Source organism: Ceratotherium simum, chromosome 22 (genome assembly GCF_057802395.1).
Source record: "Ceratotherium simum simum isolate JZ-2026a chromosome 22, ASM5780239v1, whole genome shotgun sequence".
Classification (NCBI taxonomy): domain Eukaryota; kingdom Metazoa; phylum Chordata; class Mammalia; order Perissodactyla; family Rhinocerotidae; genus Ceratotherium; species Ceratotherium simum.
Genome location: NC_141921.1, coordinates 8,816,685 through 8,834,977, shown reverse-complemented (window position 1 = coordinate 8,834,977; position 18,293 = coordinate 8,816,685). Strand labels below are relative to the sequence as shown.

The 18,293-nt window shown below is 45.8% G+C and overlaps 1 protein-coding gene across 3 annotated transcripts in view; it reads left to right on the top strand.

The window, feature by feature from the left end:
• Window positions 1-18,293, top strand: part of ELAVL4 (ELAV like RNA binding protein 4) — an 86,816-nt gene that overhangs the window by 61,683 nt on the left and 6,840 nt on the right. For all 3 annotated transcript variants that reach the window (XM_004438528.3, XM_087445974.1, XM_004438530.3), the window contains exons 4-5: window positions 15,489-15,642; window positions 17,311-17,536. In XM_004438528.3, the coding sequence (XP_004438585.1) occupies window positions 15,489-15,642; window positions 17,311-17,536 (380 nt within the window). The remainder of the gene's footprint in view (window positions 1-15,488; window positions 15,643-17,310; window positions 17,537-18,293) is intronic.

Here is an 18,293-nt window from a genome sequence, read left to right as displayed (position 1 = left end):
TCCCATCCTTCATAGCCTATTAAACCACGAGGAGGTGTCTCCTGGGTGCTCTTATCCTCACGACAGCAGGTCTGACGCAAAGTAGGACAAAAGAGAAACCTCTCCCAGAATGGAAATCTATAGCTGGCACCAGCTCTCAGCATCTGAAAACACAAAATCAAAACTTTTTAGTTCAACAGAGCTACTTTTCCAACATCCAGACTGACAGAGGTGCCTGCTGGTGTAAGATAATCTTAGCTGGGAGGTAATCAAAACAAAAACAAAACAAAACCTTCTCTTTTGGGAATATATTATGTGATTGCCTTTCTTTTTTTCCTTCTTTCTTTCCTTCCTTCCTTTGTTCTCTCTCTCTTTCCCTCCTTCCCTCCCTTCCTTCCAAGCAGGTTTACTTTTGCAATTGTGTTTAGCTTATTTCTGAAAATGGTTGCTCATCTAGTCCATGGTACGCAAAGACCCCAAAATGGTCCTGATTCAGTTTGCCTCAGTCTCAGCTTAGAATCAATCCCTATGAGTTCTCTAAGGGGGAAATAATGGAGAGTTGTTTGATTATGGGGTAGTCCTCTGAGAGGCAGGAGGATTAATTTCTTTCAAAGGAAAAACGTACCTGTTTTCATGCTTTAAGTAAAGATGGGATGTGCATGTCACCTGACTCTTTGATGAGGCCACACCAAGTTGAGAGCTGTTATTTGTGATTTCAATTGATTTTTCTGAGCTATCCAGTTCAGCATTAGAATGTCAGACATTTACTCTTCCCTTGATGGACACCCTGACCTTGAACTAAGAAAGGTACTTTTCTTTCCTCTACAGTTTTCTTGAAACTCAAACCTCCCCAAGAGCTTAGGATCAAATCATCAGCCATCCATTCTGCTTTTTTTTTTTTTAAGTATTCCATGAAACCGTTGGGATTTCCCAAAAGACTGAATGGACCCAGCTTTTCTGATCTCAGAAGGCACACCCTGGCCCATCACGCCGTCAGTGCTGGTCTAAGTGGATCTTAGAGACAATGAACATTGATTATTTTCTTTCTGTGAAGAGCCGTTCTGCCTCCTTCCCTTCTCTATATCCCTTTCCCCACCCCCTCACCCACCCTGTGCTCACCCTGCATCAAAATGCTGCCAGCACATTTGCACCCAGCAGTAACGTGAGCTTCCGAGGCACTGTAGGATTCAAAATGCATGATGCCACGGCTGAATCAATAATTTCCATTCTCTACTACAAATGAAAATTTAATGTGCAAACCTGGGTATTTCAGCCCTTTCATTAAAGCAGTTTATTTGCCATACTAAAAATTAAGTTTGAGTGATGGGTTCCTTTATTAACTTTTCTTCCCTTTCCTAAAGGGACACAGTGTTTAAGGTAAAAATCATATTAAAGGGGAGAAAAAAAGCAAACCCTTTTTGTGTGCTGTTAGTAGTCTCATCATCTATTAATTTTTTTAAATTGCTTTTCTGCCTTTCAGGCTACTGTTTACTTCTGCTTCAGTTTGCTTTGATAAGTGACATGAGATTTATCTCTTTGCTCTGACTCCCATGAAAGAGTAGATAACTTGCCTATCTGGAAAAAACAAGTATCTTCTCTGGAAGCATGCATTACAGAGATCTCTTCAGAAATATCTAGGGCCGGCCCCGTGGCTTAGCGGTTAAGTGCGCACGCTCCACTGCTGGCAGCCCAGGTTCAGATCCCAGGTGCGCACCGACGCACCACTTCTCGGGCCATGCTGAGGCCGCATCCCACATACAGCAACTAGAAGGATATGCAGCTATGACATACAACTATCTACTGGCTTTGGGGAATAAAAAGGAGGAGGATTGGCAATAGATGTTAGCTCAGAGCCGGTCATCCTCAGCAAAAAGAGGAGGATTAGCATGGATGTTAGCTCAGGGCTGATCTTCCTCACAAAAAATAAAATAAAATAAATAGAAATATCTAATACATGTTTGCAAACTTTAGTCAAGTTTGTCCCTTCTCTTCACGTTTCTGGAGTGCTTCATGCAAAACACACTACTTTAAACGTAATGCACACATAGATGCAGGCAAACCAAGGGTTTGAAGGTTAATGATTAACAGCTAGATTCAGGGATAGTTCTGGAAAGCCTTGAGGGAGTAGTGGAGACTAGTGAGCTGGAGAGCAGTAAAAAGGGCAGCGATTCTTCAGCTACTGCTGATTGTTTAAACCTAGATTATTGCCAGATCTTCCAATTATTCAATAGAAACTGAAATGTAATTTTTTATGCCAAATCTCCCAATTTTTAAAGATTAGAAACCAACTCAGAAAATTTTAAAGCATTATGTAGGCAGGCAAACAAAATTTAATAGTCAACCTGTAAACAAGCAGTTTGCAGCCTCTGAACTCAAATTTAAATACACAAATACTCTTGCCTGTTGGAAGTGAATGATATATTACTGGGCTGCTAGTTGAAGGTGCCCACAACTGATGGTTCCCTGTTAACAGATATTCATTTCCCCTTTATTAAGGGTATGTGATGTGACTGTGTGCCAAGACTGAGGGCATGTAGAGGACAAGGCCAGACCTCTGTCCTCAAGGAGAGTACAGTCTTGGTGTAGATACAGCATCAAAGCAGAGAAGGAGCGTGATTCGTTAAATAAGCCCCTGTGAGTGGTATGGATGACTGCAGATAACTCGCCTATCAGGAAAAACCAAGTATCTTCTTTGGAAGCATGCATTACAGAGATCTCCTCAGAACCATCTGGTACATGTTTGTAAACATGTGACCGCAGAGGAATTGTTCTTTGGATTATAACTTCTTTAGTGGAAGGAAGTGGCCAAGTTCCCACCTTTCTTGGAGATCAGGCTCAGAGATGAAGTGATTTGTCCAAAGGCACACAAGTGGCCAGCAGTTGAGCTGAGTTAGCATCCAAAGGTCTTGTGAAGGATTCTGCCAGAAGAGGAGCTGCTTAATATGTGAGCATGAGGTTGAAAGGAAATAAAAATAATAATAATTAATCATAGTAACGCTACCTTATAGTGAGTATTTACTCTGTGTTCAGCAGTATTCTAACCCTTTACATGCTTGAGAGCATTTAATCCCTGAAACATCCCTCGGGCTATATGCTTTACACGCATCAGCTCTAGCCTCAGAATAGCCCTCTGAAAAGATGCTATTCTCTCCTTTATACAAATGAGGAAACTGAGGCCCAGAGAGGTTAAGAGACTTACCCAGGATCACACAGTTGCTAAGTGAGATTTGGAGTAAGAAAAAAATGTTTTAAAAATAATTCTGGCAGTAGTTCGTAAGTGTTGGAATGTCACAATGCCTGTTGGCTCAGCAGCACGTGCATTCTGTGAGAGTGTGTGGGTGTGTATTTGGCTCTGCACACACACGGGTTATACTCTCTGGCATGGGAAGGAGCTTTAAAAAGCAAACGAATGAATTGCATGGCTCCTCCAGGTTCTTTAGTAAACAGACTTGTGGTTCGGGGCTTCTGCCGTCAAGCTGGGGACAGACCTGACTTCATATGGCTTCTTCTTGGACGCCTGCTTTCTAGGCTCTGTGCTAGGTCCTGGGATTTAGGTGACCCAGAGATGGCAGTGCTCTGGAGATTCTCCCATCCATGTGTGTCAGAGAGGCATGGGGTATGGACCATGGGCTTACGTTGTTTAGCCTGCCAGAGCAGCCTGGCTCCCCACTGGGGAAACTGGTTCTTTTCTCAGTATTTCAACCCTGAACCCAATGGAGATGTTTTTCCCCTTTTAGGGCTTTGGGAGTGCTGTTTGTTGAGCTTTTTTATCCCCACTTGTCTCCAACAGAGGTCACTTTAGACTCTGGGAAGCGTTGGGTGAAATGGCTATGGATTCTGGAAAATGATTCCCGGTACTCTTTGACACCACACCAGATGCCTGTCCCAATCCTGAACCTCTCCATGGGTCTAAAAGAGCAGCTTCTGAATTTACACTGTAATTCCAGCCTCTTACTAAAAAGCACTCCATTGAATTCAGTTGCAGTGGTTCAGCTCTTTGTCGCATTAATTAGGAACAAAGAAAATTAGATGGTTCTATAGTCCCTTCAAAAGAGGGGATATGTTTACCAAAAGGTGGGATTAACGTTCAAGTTACACTGAGAACCTTCAGTAAAAAGTGATCCAAAATGGAATGTGAGGATTTAGAATCACTCCTACTAAACCTTTCAGAGGAGTGGGATAGCTGCTTGGATTTTAACCTGAGTTTGAGGAGCAGGATTAGAGAAGTGTTCACTGCTCTGCCTCCAGAAGCTCCTATCTCATGAGGACACAGACGTGCAAAGGACCGACTCTCACGCAGTGAGATGGGGATGGTCATGGGGCTGCAGGGGTCCCCATTTGATTTGGGGTAGGGGGCCGGGGAATAGGGAGCTGTGCAAAGTTTGAGGAGGAGAGGGATCTGGTCAGAGTAAAGTTCCAAGAAGGTTCATCTGGCGATGGTGTGTCACTTGGGGTGTTCGGTGAATGAAACCAGTGGCTTGCAGGCTGCTGTAGTAGGTTTTTGTCAGCCTCAGACATTGGTTTTCGTAGCTCTGTTAGCCTCTTTTTTTACTGATTTTAAAAGCGAAACCTGCTTATTTATAAATAATTTGGAAAATTATCATATAATGAAGGCAATATCAGACATTCCCAACTCAATGCTGTTAACATTTTTAAATTTTTCCTTCCTTTTCTCATTGCATTACATGTGTACAAATGATTTTGTCTTGTCTTTTTCTATAATTGCATTAAGCTATTACTCAAATAATAAAAATATGACTTTAAAAAAATATTCCCAGAGCACAGCTCTTGTGCAAACTGGAGGTGTGAGTGATTTCAGGACTAGGTTGGGGAAGAGGGAACAAAAAGGCTGCTTCTACCGCTCCGAGTGAACCCAGGAGGGTTGGCACTCAGTCAGGAAAGGGGGTGAGAGAGGAAGAAGGAAGCTTTATCACGAGGCAGCAGCCCAGTTCCGGAGAGAGCAGCACTAGAGAAGGCGAAGGTGTGTGAGTGAAGGCTTTTCAGAAGGGAAAAAGCTCCCTTCTCCTGGACGGAGAGGGAGCTCCTTCATTCCAGCCCGTCTGTGCCGTGATGCTGCTTAGCCATTTCTCCATTTTTGCTTTATTCTTCTAATAGCGCTAACGGTGCCTCCAGGGGATCTTTCCACACTTGAGTTTTGCAGGTTCCGGTTTGCCCCTCCCGCTTATTTCTCTTGCCGGGGGTCATCAGGGAGCCGCGACTCCTTCCCCCGCCGCCCGGCATCCACCTGCCTTGCTAAAGGCCTCCATTCCGCTGAGGCATCTTTTCTTTGCACTCAGCATAAGCAATTATTTCTCCTATCACTGCTCTTACTGCTTCCCGGAGAGTTAGCAGATCATTTTTTGCTGACGGATATCACCCCACCCAGAAATAATAGACTGCCTCCCTCAGTCTTGTTAATAATATAAAGGCATTTTTCTCTCCTCCCCCATTTGCTATAGTCATAGCCAGTGTGGGAGTGCTTCCCTGCCAAGGTCAGCAGGGGCGGCTGGATCACTGAATCCCCCAGGAGCCAAGAGAGGGCACATGGCAACGCCAGTGGAAACTGGTGACCCATCCACCCCAGTTGTACCTGGCTGCTCTTTCTCTCCTGTGAGAGATTCTGTCTGGCTGCACTGCTTCCCAGTGCCCTATTAAATTCCTTTGAGTGAATAATTTCAGATAGAGGTGAGGAGTTTGAGAGCTGGAAATACAGTTCCCCTGCTCTCTCTGCCCAGTGAGGTTGATATGATCCCAGTATCTTAAAGGGCATCCACAGTATCCTGTGTCTAGATTACAAAAGAGAGTTGGACAGGTACAGGTTCGGAGGACACCTAGGTTTTCAGAAGCTTGTGGAATGAGGCTTGGGGGCTTTAGCTGTCTACAAGTATAAAAGAAGCCAATAGTGTGATGTGAGCTGCTTAAAAAAAAAACAAAAAACGAAGGAACAACAGGGGCTGGCCCAGTGGCATAGCGGTTAAGTTTGTTTGTTTATAATTTTATTTATTTATTTTCCCCCCAAAGCCCCAGTAGATAGTTGTATGTCATAGCTGCACATCCTTCTAGTTGCTGTATGTGGGACGCGGTCTCAGCATGGCCGGAGAAGCGGTGCGTCGGTGCGCGCCAGGGATCGAACCCAGGCCACCAGCAGCGGAGCGTACACGCTTAACCGCTAAGCCATGGGGCCAGCCCAAAGTTTTTTTTGGTGAGAAAGATCAGCCCTGCGCTTACATCTGCCAATCCTCCCCTTTTTTTTCCGCTGAGGAAGACTCTCCCTGGGCCAACATCCATGCCCACGTAGCGGTTAAGTTTGCACGCTCCGCTTGGGCAGCACGGGGTTCACCGGTTCAGATCCTGGGCACGAACCTATGTGCCGCTCATCAAGCCATGCTGGGGGGCGTCCCACATAGAGCAACTAGAAGGATGTACAGCTGTGACATACAACCATCTACTGGGGCTTTGGGAAGAAAATAGGAAAAAAGGAGGAAGATTGGCAACAGATGTTAGCTCAGGGCCAATCTTTCTCAAAAAGACAAACAAACTCAGCACACCTTGGCTGTGTTAGGAGAATTGTGGACTCCAATTCACAGGAAATAGTGGTCTTTTCTCGTCCACTCTGGTCAACCCATCCCTGGTGTCTTACGTCTCGTTCTCAGCTCTGCATTTTGAAAAGACCTGACACTCTATGGGGTTGTCCAGAGGCAAATGAGGATGGATGGCAAAGATGGTGTTGCGGTCACATATTCACCCCACAGTGGTTGCTTCTCCATTCTCTGGGGAAAAATAGTCTTCAGTGACCCTGAAGCTCAATCCTATATTTCAAGAATCTGGGAAGAGAACCTATGCAGCTATCAGGGTAGAACATTTGCCTTGGGTGGTAGTGAGTCCCTGATTATCAGAGACCTTCAAATAGAGTCATTAGAGATGATGTAGAAGGGATTCCTATACCAGACTGGGGTCTGACAAAATGATCCCAAAGGTCCCTTCTAGTTCTGAGATGCTGTAACTTTGTGTTGTTTCTGGGCCTTGAGCTGTTCTGTCCAGTGTCGTAGCCACTAGCCACATATGGCTATTTATATTTGAATTTAAATTAATTAAAATTAAATAAAATGAGAAGTTCAGTTTCTCAGTCACACTAGGCATGTTTGAAGTGCTCAGTAGCCACAGGTAGCTAGTGGCTACCATATTGAACAGCACAGATCTAGAACATTTTCATGATCCCAGAAAGTTCTATTGGAGAATGCTGGCCTAGAACCAGTTGCCCTGGTGAATAAAGAATCACTTCTGCATGGTTATCATGAAGCCCCACGGCAAATCAGCTGGTCTATCAAAGATCATAGAGCCACATCCCTCTTCCTTTCCCCCAATGTCCATGCAAAAGAGCTCTGAGTTAAGATGGAGAGTCAAGTCCCAGATCTGTCAAAAAGTACTAGGGTGACCTTGGGCAACTTACTTTACTTCTCTGGACTTACTTCCTCATCTGCAGAATGGTTTCTTCCAGCTCTGACAGTCTAACTAATAAAATATTATAACATGATCTTTCCAGCTTGGTAACTTTCCAGAAAAAGTAGCAATTTATGCCAAGCACACGGCTTTTATTTCACTGTCCAAGTTAGCCTGGTATAGTGGAAAGATCCCAGAATTTGGAGTCATATCCAGTTTTGTCTTAGTTTGTTCGGCTGTGTGATCTTGGACAAGTGCTTGACCTCACTGAGCCAGAGTTTGTGATCTGGAAAATGGAACTAATAATATCTCACTTACAGGTAATCACGGCTTATAGTGGGTTGGTCAAGTAATGCTTCCCAGAATGAGGATGACAGTGAACAAGATTACCCCTAAGGTGACAATTCCATGAGGAAAGGGGAAGACTTTTTCCCATCTGCATGTTTCAGAGATGCCTAAGAAAGTAAAGAATGAGTCAGTTTTACTAAGCTTCAGGCAGCGTATATAAAGGCTTTGTATGGTGGAAAGTATTATGGAGCTTCCAGGCAGCCACAGTAATCTTTCATAAAGCAAGAGTCAGGAATTGCATTTTAGTGAGGAGACTGAGTGTCTTAAGCCCTGAGTCTGAAACCAGCTCTTCCACTAACCCATCCATGAAACCTTCAGCACGTCTCTTTCTTCTGGGGGCCACTAGACAGACAGCAAGATCCTCGTACTAAGTAAGCCCCCTGGATAATTTGCTGGACTTTTTAAAAGAAGTTGTAAGGCACATAAATCTATCACCACACCATTTTTTTAAAAGAAATATTTACCCTGCCTACTGTGTGCCATTTACTCGCATGATACTCTTGGATACTTTTCAACTCCATGAATGCCTCTAGCTCCTTCTCCACATCAGAGTCAGCTCCTGGGAAAGGAGCTAAACTACATTGCATATGGTATATTATACATTTTCATTTCATTTCAGAGAGTAGTTATTGAGCTCCTGCCCCATGTAAGACTTTGAGACTAGATGCCACAGGGGGTCTGCAGAGACCACCAGAATGCTCAGACTATTCTGGCAGATGAGGTGTTAGCACAGATGGCTGTGATAGGAGGCAGGTTGTGATAGCTGCTGCCGTTGAAATGGATATCATCTGTAGAGTCCAAGGAGAGAACAGTCATCTGTGCCTGGGCCTCATGGAGGAGGTGGCATTCGGGCTGGGCCTGGAAGGATGGACAGGAGGAGTTCATTTTGCCATGATAATGAACAAATAGCAAAAACAAAGACATAGAAGTAGAAACTTTAAGTGCATATTCAGAAAACTGACCTTTTTTTTTTGGAACTGAGTCATGGGGGCACGGAGGACTTAGCAGGAGATAAGACGTTGGGCCACATCCTGGAGGACCTTGAATGCTGATACGGGATTTGAATTTCCATCACAAGGTGCTGGAGAACTTTTGAAGGCTTCAAGCAGGGAGAAGTGGCACCATCAGAACTCATTAGAAACGTTACCATCAGGTCTGCCCCTGATAAAAAAAAATATCATGTATCAGGTGGCAGGTGGGGGAAGTATGAGGAGTAGGGCCACATAAGCAGACACCTGTCCTGCCTGTGGGCCGGGCTGCAGTCACAGCTACAGGGTAAGCCAATCCTCACAATCAAAATTAGTGTTTCTAGGAGCCAGCTGGCTTCTTTCTTCTCTCCCTGCTCCTGGAGGTGGGATCGGAGGTCCCTGGGAGGGTTTGCTCCTAGAAGGCCCTGGCAAAACTGGAGTCTGTTCTCTGCTGCCATTTTCCTAGTCTTTTTGGAATTAGTGTCCCCCAGGGATCTGTATGCTTGGGGAGTTTGTGCTCACTCTGAGAGGAGGGTGTTACAACAGATTGGGGAAAATCTGCAGCGTGATTTTCTGAAATGATTGGTCTCTGTGTGTTTCTCCTGCTAGACTAATAGTCCTACATGTCAGGGACTGTTGTAGTCATCTCTGTACCTCCAATGTGTAGCATAAGGCCTGAGAACATAGCAATCGTATCAAAGCTACTGTTTATTGAGCGCTTACTGCGTGCCAGGCATAGTGCCTAGGAATCTTAGATGCGTTTAACGCTCAAACAGCTCTATTAGAAAGCTTCTAAGCTATGTTATTCAAGCGATACAGCTCAGAAAGTTTAAGTAACTTACCCCAAGATCACACAGCTAGTAAGTGGTCGGAATTTAAATTCACGTCTTCAACCCCAAAGCCCTTGCTCTTCTTAAACTCTGTCTCCTTTCCATTCCAGAATAGATGCTCAATTTCAGTTAAAGTAACATGAACAAGAACTTCTCTGGAGTGGCCTGTCTCAAAATACAGTTGCCTGGTGCTCTAGCTGGCACCTCTCACTGAGACCCACAAGATAAGGGATGAAGAGGACAGGAACCCTAGTGTGTGCAGCTAGAATAGAAAGAGGAGAAGGATTGAAGCTATGGGGGAGACAGGATTGAACTCAGTAGAAGGAAGAACTTTCCAATAATCAGTGATGGTGTAGGATGTCTCATGAGGGAGTGAGCTTCCTGTCCTTGGAAATGTGTAAGGTGGGTGGCCAGCTGTCTTGGATCCTGTCCTGAACCCTTGAGGCCACTTCTAGCAACAACTTTCTGTGAAGCAGATTTCAAGGATAGCGCTTTCTGCTGGGATCACCAGTGTTACCTATCACCTTTATTTCCACTTATCATGAACCATGGTTATAGAGATTAGCAGTTTTGTGAATAGAATGGCTAGCTCATGAAAACATCCAGTCAACAATAGAGGTCCTCATTGTATCTCGAAAGGGCCCAACAAATGACACCCCTGTTTTCCACATCCAAGTTCTAAATCAATTAAGAGATGAGATAAAAGAGAAAAGCATATGGAATCCTAAGGTCATCATTCTTACTGATTAAGGCCCAGATGGATTCTGTGGACACAGTGGGCTTCCTAACATGGAACCCACACTTTGACAGACTGACACATCCTGTCACAGATGCTATGGACCCCACAGGCCTCCCCATATGAGAGCATGGCCTGCTCTCATAGAACTTAGAGCCTGGAACAAAAAGTGTGCCTCCGGCTGGCATCTGGCTCTCAGAGGGAGGAAGTAGGCAGCATCTGAGGCTCACGTGCCCATTTGCTTTACTGAAGCCTCTTCAGAGCGGCCACTCCACTTGCTCTGGAGAAGAGGGGGTGAGAGGGTACAAAGAGGCCTAGACTGGTACTCCAGGGGGCTCCCTCCCCATGGAGGGAAATGCTGGGAGTGGGAAATGAGTCTCCCCCTGTCAGGAGCAGCCCTGCATTGCACCCTTCACTTGTTTACTTCCGTGACTGGACCGTGGGGTCCTTGAAGTAGAGACACTCCCAGCACCCAGCACAGGGCCTGGCACACAGGAGGTGTTCAGGAAGGGGATGAATGAGTGGACACTCATCTTCTAATGCCAGCATTTTCCTAAAGGAGCACCTTCCAGGGCAGAGGAGGATGCCTTTCCTCTCATCTTACCCTCCTCATAGCACCCAAGATCATGCCTTTATCATGTTTCCCAAGTCCTCTCCCTTTTCTGTACCATGGCGGGTGAGATGAGGGGAAGGTGTTGCCAGATGATTCAGGAAACGTTTTTCCCCAGGCCATGCTGTTCCTCCCACCCTACCCAGGCTAAGCCCTGGCTGAGAACAGGTGAAGGAGCCTGTGAGTGCTGTGTGGGAAGGGGCAGCCCCCAGCCCTTGTCTTGCTGCCCCCTCTGTGATAAATGACAATGCCTGCCTTACCACCTTGGGAGAATCACTGAGAGCAGCCTTGTGAAGTCACTTTGGAAAATGGAAATTACTTTGTGGATGTGAAGCAGGGGCATCTGTAGGAATGTGCTAGAGGAACTTCATGGCCATGAAGTGGTAAAGGATGATCCAGATCCCACCAGGCTGAGGGAGGAGGACAGTGCCTCTGTAGGCGCTCACCAGTAGTGTTCCTGGTGTTTGGTGTGTGGTAAAATTGAAAGGTATGTCCTACTGTGGGCTAGACTTCCAGGCTGGCCCACAAAAGCCTGTGTGAGTTATCACATAATAGTATTGACTAAGTATCTACTAAATTCTAGGTATGTGCTGGACACATTAAATCTATTATCTCAGTTCTTTGCAATAACCCATCAAAGGAGAATTGTCCCCCTTTTTACTAGTAAAGAAATTGAGACTTATCAAGATCAAATTACTTGCCCAAGGTCACACAGCTAGTGAGTAATGGATCCGGCCCATCGTCATGGCTCATAAGCTCCTTTCTGTACTGTCACTCTTGTAGAGGGTAGGGGTTATTGTGGGCCTCCAGGGGTGGGGAGGGATGGGGAGTTTAGAGGGACTGCAGATCATCCATCAAGATCATGTGTTAAGTCAGCTGTTCATTATCACCTGCCTTTGGGCCACGCTTACCCAGAGGGAGGAGTGGCCTCCCCACACCTAGCTGTTTCTCCAGAGCAAGATCAGTGCTGGCCTAGAAATGCCAGTCGTGTCTTCAGAGATTCTGGATAAATGAAGCAAGCAGGGTCCTGATTGAGGCACGGGCTTCTCTAGGGCGCTGCCTCCTTCGTTGGAAGCCCTGGGCTCTAGGCTGCTGGCTCAGTGGGGTTAACAAGCCAGCAATGGCTGACTATCTGCAGGGGCTAAAATTTGGCAAATTTTTAGAAATGTTTCAGCCTAACGAAGGGCCTGACACCTGTAGTCACTCAGGATTTAGTAAATGTCTAAGGAAACTTGAAAAGTTCAGATACTGGGACGAGCATTTGGACATTGAACGTGGGAAGATCCTTTTTCTGTCATGTTTGCCCACTCTCACTTAGGTTTCCTAGACAGTGGACTAAGAACAATAGACTTAAGGTTCCAAATAGAGGAGAAAAACTAAGCAGGAACTGGGCTTGGTGAATGATCGAGGTGCTATTCACCTTGGGGATTTGTGACTGCTCTGTGGCTGGGGTCTGTCGCAGTAATTCTTCCTGGCTGAGATTCTGCCTCTGTCAGAATTATCTTTTGGGGAAATGGTTTTGGTTCTGTCATTGACCCTCCAGGCCAGCTCCTTTTCCCTAGCAGTTCTGTCCTGAACCTGCTCCCCTCTGTACCCCAGCTCTGGCTGCCCCGGATTCATGGGAACCAAGGTCATTACTATCCACTGTGCATTTATTGGGTGCCAGGCACACACTGCACTAAGCCCTTGACCTTCATCATCTCGTTTGTCCTCACAACAGAGGAGGGTTGTCGCCAGGCCACTGTTCCCTGACCCCACCACACACTGTCACACCACCTGTCTGACTACCAGTCTCACCTCAGCTCTGTCTCCTTCCTGGCCCTTTAACCCTAATTAAAAGGGAGATTAGTCTCCTCTTCTCTGTGTTCCAGCGCCACCTATATAGCCCTGGAATAGCACACGCCTTGTGGCATTGTGATAATTGGTCCATATGTGTACCATTCTTCCACTCAACTCATTTATTGAGTACCTCCTGTATGTTGTCTTGCCCCCATGGGACTTAAAAGTCCTTTAGGGCAACAGACCATGCCTTGTTCTTGCTTGTTGTGTATCCGCAGCATATGGCACTGTGCCTAGCTCACAGTAGATCCTCAGGAAATGTTTGCTAAGAGAAGGCCTCTAAGTGGTGTCTAGTCCTAGAACAATCTTCTTTCAGTCCCTCCAACCCCAGACACTGGAAAATGGGAAACCTGTCCCTTACCTCTTAGCTTAGTAGGGAAACACAGCTGTGATTCTGGATGCTTGACTCTCAGTGATCCCCCTAAGTGGAGGAATCCAAGCTGAATTAACCCCAAAGAGCCATTAATGCCTGCGTCATTCATTACGATCTGTGAGTGTTCATTCGTTCTTTCAGTAGATGTTGAGCACCCTGTGGGTATCAGACTCTGTGCTGGGAGCTAGAGCCACAGAGCTGAATAAGACACACACACAACCCCTGACCTCAAAGGGATCAGCAGACTAGAGAGAGGGTGAATCAAGGTCAGAACAAGCTAAGTGCCATGGGTGTGGTTCATTGCGAGCACTGCTAGGGGGACTTTTAGGAGGAGGTAAGAACAGAGAAAGCTGTCTAGAGAAGGTGGCATTTGAGCTGAGCCTTAAAGAGGAGTAGGATTGGGACCTGAGGAAGTAGGTGGAAAAATTTTCCCCATGAGCGAAGGCGTAGAGGAAGGGGGTATGTTTTGGGGGAGTGCAAAGGTCATTCAGATAATTAATTTCTCAGTAATTGGCAGGGGTAAGACAAGGGTGACCCTCATTACCATAGACATATCACTATAATGTTTTTATTTCCTTCTCCCTACCACTCCCTCTTCATGCCTAAAAAATAGTTCTGCTAGCTTATAACCTGAAAGGCTGTCCCTTAAAGGACAGGGGCAGAAGAGCCTTGTGTGGAGTGAGACCATGTCAAGGCAGTCACATAGAGTTCTTGCTCCTTCAGCCCCCACCCCTAAATGCACACACAGGGACCCTCCATGTAAAGGCCCCTCTGCCTGACAGCCATGTGCTGGGAAGGAGCCTACAGAGGCCACCCATGAGTTTCTGGAAGATGTCGACACTGCAGGTGGGCTGCCTTGCTCCATTGGCAGGAGGAGGCCAGCGGGGCAGATTAGTCACATCATTTTATCTGCTGAGTCAACATCTATTTTTAGTGTGGGACCCATAAAGGGCCCTGGCATCTCTGTCATGGAAAGGGAGAGAGTGCCATGGGGGAAGGAGTTGCTCATCCTTCATTCCTCTTTGCTAGATCTGCTGCTAGACCCATACTCAGACGCAAGGTCCGCTTTGCTGCCGGAGGTTTAGTTGTTAATGCCAAAAGTCCAGTTTATCCTATACAATTCCTTTTGCACACATGCTGTTGTATGTGTACAGTGCGTGCACACACACACTCACTCACCCCTATAGTCTTAGCAGGTCTTGCGAATTGGTTATATAGATGAAATAAAACTCCCAACTGAAAAATGCTAAGGCATATAGGTCCCTTCCTGTCCAACGTTGTCAGATGTTCTCTGAAATGACTGTTTTCATCATCTATTCTGAGCCATAACCACCCCAGAAATAGCTTTAGCAGGAAAGTGCTTTTGTTAGACTAGATGTAAATTATATTTCAAATGTCTGATGTTGTTTTCTTAAAAAAATAAATAAGTAAATGAAAGTCTAAAATTAATGACTGCTGGGGTTTGCTTTGCTTATGTGTACTGCTACAGATTTGGCTTCTTACAGATGGAATTTCAGATCTGTTTACACTTCTGTGTTAGCTTTTTGGGGGAAAAAAAGCAGTTGAGAGATCTGGGAGGACAAATTTACAAAGTCGAACTTATTATAACCATCGGTGAGGCTCCCTCCTTTCTCACACTGCCCTCTCCCTCCCTCTGTGCTGCAGTGCCCTCATTTTGTTTATTGTGGTTTTATCTGCTCCACCTCAAAGTTAGAAGGCAACTGGTTCTTGCAGATGTTATGACAAGGTCACATATCCAGTTTCACAAGCAGATGTTCATTCAGCCCCATTTCACCAGCACTTTGTCATTCAGCGAGAGCAGACCCTGTGGGAACAGATTGGAACAACACAAAGGATGGGACATAAAAAATCTTGCAAAGAACCTGATCACTTTTATGTGTTCAAGAAGAAGAGGATGGGGGTGGGGAAAGTGGCAAGGAGAGATATCGGCAGAGCAGAATTTCATGGGTTTTTTTTTTTTTCCAGTTTATTCAAAGATTATTATGAGTTGGATACAGTAAATCATCTATACACCCACATCCAGAAGGTAAATCTTCAGAACTCCGTGCGTGGGTAGTTCTGCACTTAACAGCTGCCATACAGTAGCTATTTTGTTCTGCACTTAGAGACCCTTATCTGTGCATTTGTTTTAAGTTATCATCAACTCTCCTTTTGTTCCTCTATTGCTGTTCTCCAAGTTCTCATTACTATTACAAGAGTAGCTAAAAATCTGAACTACTGAGTTATTTAAACTGACACCATGAGTTAGAACAGTACACGAGGGGCTGTCATCGTGGTTGTTGACTCAGTCTCTACTTGGAGGGTGTTGCCTCTAATGGATTTAGCTCCTCTTGCCTTTTCCTAGGTCTCATATGCCCGTCCGAGCTCTGCCTCAATCAGGGATGCTAACCTCTACGTTAGCGGCCTTCCCAAAACCATGACCCAGAAGGAACTGGAGCAGCTTTTCTCGCAATATGGCCGTATCATCACCTCACGAATCCTGGTTGATCAAGTCACAGGTTAAGTGTTTCTTTGTCATTTTCTTTCCTTGTGTCTTAGTGTCACCAGCCAGTGCCCTGTGACCCATAAGAGCAGAGGGATAATTGTTACTTAGGGTAAAGGATATGGGTCATGAGTAGATAGATTTTTGACATAGGAGAAAGACATCTTATCAATCAACTGTCCAAATTTAAAATGGGCCATCTTGGAAGGTAGGAGATCTCCATCGTGGGAATTGTTCCACCAGCAGCTAAACCACTTGGCAGGATTGTAAAGAGGATTCAGGCATCAGGTTGAGAGTGGGACTAAATGACCTTCAAAGTCTCTTTCAACCCTCAACCAAGTAACATTACTGTTGTATGTGAAAATAACCTATAGCTCTGGCTCCAGTGATAGCATTATAGAGCTAGAGGGAACCTCAAACTGCCTCGTTTCACACGTGAGGAAACAGAGGTCCAAGGCGGGGGATCTGACTTCTGTCCAGCTAGTTAGCTGCAGTACAGGGATATGAACCCAGGATCTGGTACTGTGGTACTTTGTCCATAATAAAGAAAGGCAACTACTACCTCTCAGTAAGAAATGTAAGGCACCCCAGGTTGCATTTTTAATGACGAAATGTTTTCACCTACTTCAAATTTGATCCTAATTTAAAACACCCCCTGAGAGCAGTTCAACATGTGTTTATCATTTTACTGATGCAACAAACCCTCACTGAAGCCGCCTCTGCCCCGGACACTGTGCAGAGGGACATTGGGGGCCAGGAATGAAGGAGGCACAGTCCTGCCCTTGCAGGATTCCAATGTGATGAGTGCCTGCTATGGGCTGTCCAGTGCACCACAAGAGCTCGGGAGATGGTGTACCATGTCTGGTGGGCATTGTTGGGAAGGTTCCATTGAGGAGGTGATGTCTGAACAGGGTTTTGGAGAATGACTTGCAGTTATCTGTCAAGAAGGAGGGATAGAGCATTCTACGTGGATAAGATGTATCCTGTAGAATAGGTGGATAGGACATATCCTAAGGCATGGACTCGAGGAAGAACACAACCTGTTCAAGCAGTATCTGCCAATTCAGTATGACTGGCACGTGGCTCAACAGGGGATTTGTTTTTGGGGCCAGATCATCAGGGCATTAAATGCCATGCCAGGAAGTCTGGACTTTATCTCTATGCAACACAGAACCATGGAAGAGTTTGTTGTGGGATTTTTTTGTTTGTTATTCTGTTTGGGGGATGGAGGGTGACAATGAGGAACAGGTACCATGCACAAGGTAAAAAATTGAAAAGGTACAAAAAGGGTATAATGTGGTCAGAGTTTTTTCCAAATAGATTACTTAGTTGGCTAGGTGTGGAGGACGTATTGGAGGACTGGAAACCGGGCAGTGGGTGATCAGTTATAGTATCTAAAGGGAGATGAGGACTGAGCGGGGTGGTAGTGGAGGGGTGGAAGGGACAGATGTGAGAGATGCCTGTATTCTGTGGGTGGGAGTCGCCTGTCCAGAGCCATGATGGCAGAAATGCAAGCAGATGTGTTTTGATGGGTGAGAGAGATTCAGGGAGCCAGACTCGGCCCTGGCCCCACAGGTGGGCTGACTCCCCACAAAATGTCCATGAGGCCCAGCCCATCTCTTCCCAGAGATATTTACCAGTTTGGTTTGTTCACTCTTTATGAAGGCTCTTTCTCTTTCCCCAGGAGTGTCCAGAGGGGTGGGATTCATCCGGTTTGATAAGAGAATTGAGGCAGAAGAAGCCATCAAAGGGCTGAATGGCCAGAAGCCCAGTGGTGCTACGGAACCGATAACTGTGAAGTTTGCCAACAACCCTAGCCAGAAGTCCAGCCAGGCTCTGCTGTCCCAGCTCTACCAGTCCCCCAACCGGCGCTACCCCGGCCCGCTTCACCACCAGGCTCAGAGGTTCAGGTAGGCATGCCCACAGGGGAAAGCCCTGCTACACGAGTACAGAGCTGTGTGAGGGCCAGGGAAGCCCACGGCCCTGAAGGATGGGCAAGGGTAAGAACCTCCGCCCCCAGGAATCACTGTGCCTCAGTTTTCACTGCTGTAAAATGAGATGATTGGACCAAATGCTCTTCCAAGCCCCCTTTTAATTTACCACTGTGACGACGGTTAAACTTCAGATTCTTTGGTCAAAACAAAATTTCTGTATTTAACCAAACAAAAAGGTTCAGTTTCCACAAGAGTTAATCACAGATAAGTAACCACATTCAGCATCTTAGACTTAAGGCTAAGGCAGTAGCTTTTAATAAAGTCAAAGAAAAGAGTAGACCAGGAAGCAGGTCCTTGCCAGAGGGAGTAGTTTGGCCTGTCCTCCTCTTTCTTCCACAGGTAACTCTGTTGGGTTGGGGGAGTTACTCTCTTTTGTGTTAACTTTGCTCTGACTGTTAAGTCAGCAGACTCTGGGAAGATAAGGAGGAAGATGTTGTCCAAGCCTTATTAGTGTTTCCTTCAGGTACCCAACCTCCAGGAAGCTTCTGGTGCAATAGAGCATTTCCCTTCTCCTGGGACATTCCTGAAGGCCGTCTGGCCTTGACTGGCCTCTGTTGTGCAAGAGATAATATTCTTGGCCTATCCATAATAATTCTAAATAATTATTTTATTCACCCATGTCCCAACTTCCCTTTAATGAAAGAGTTTTTCTTCTTTTCAAACATCACATGGA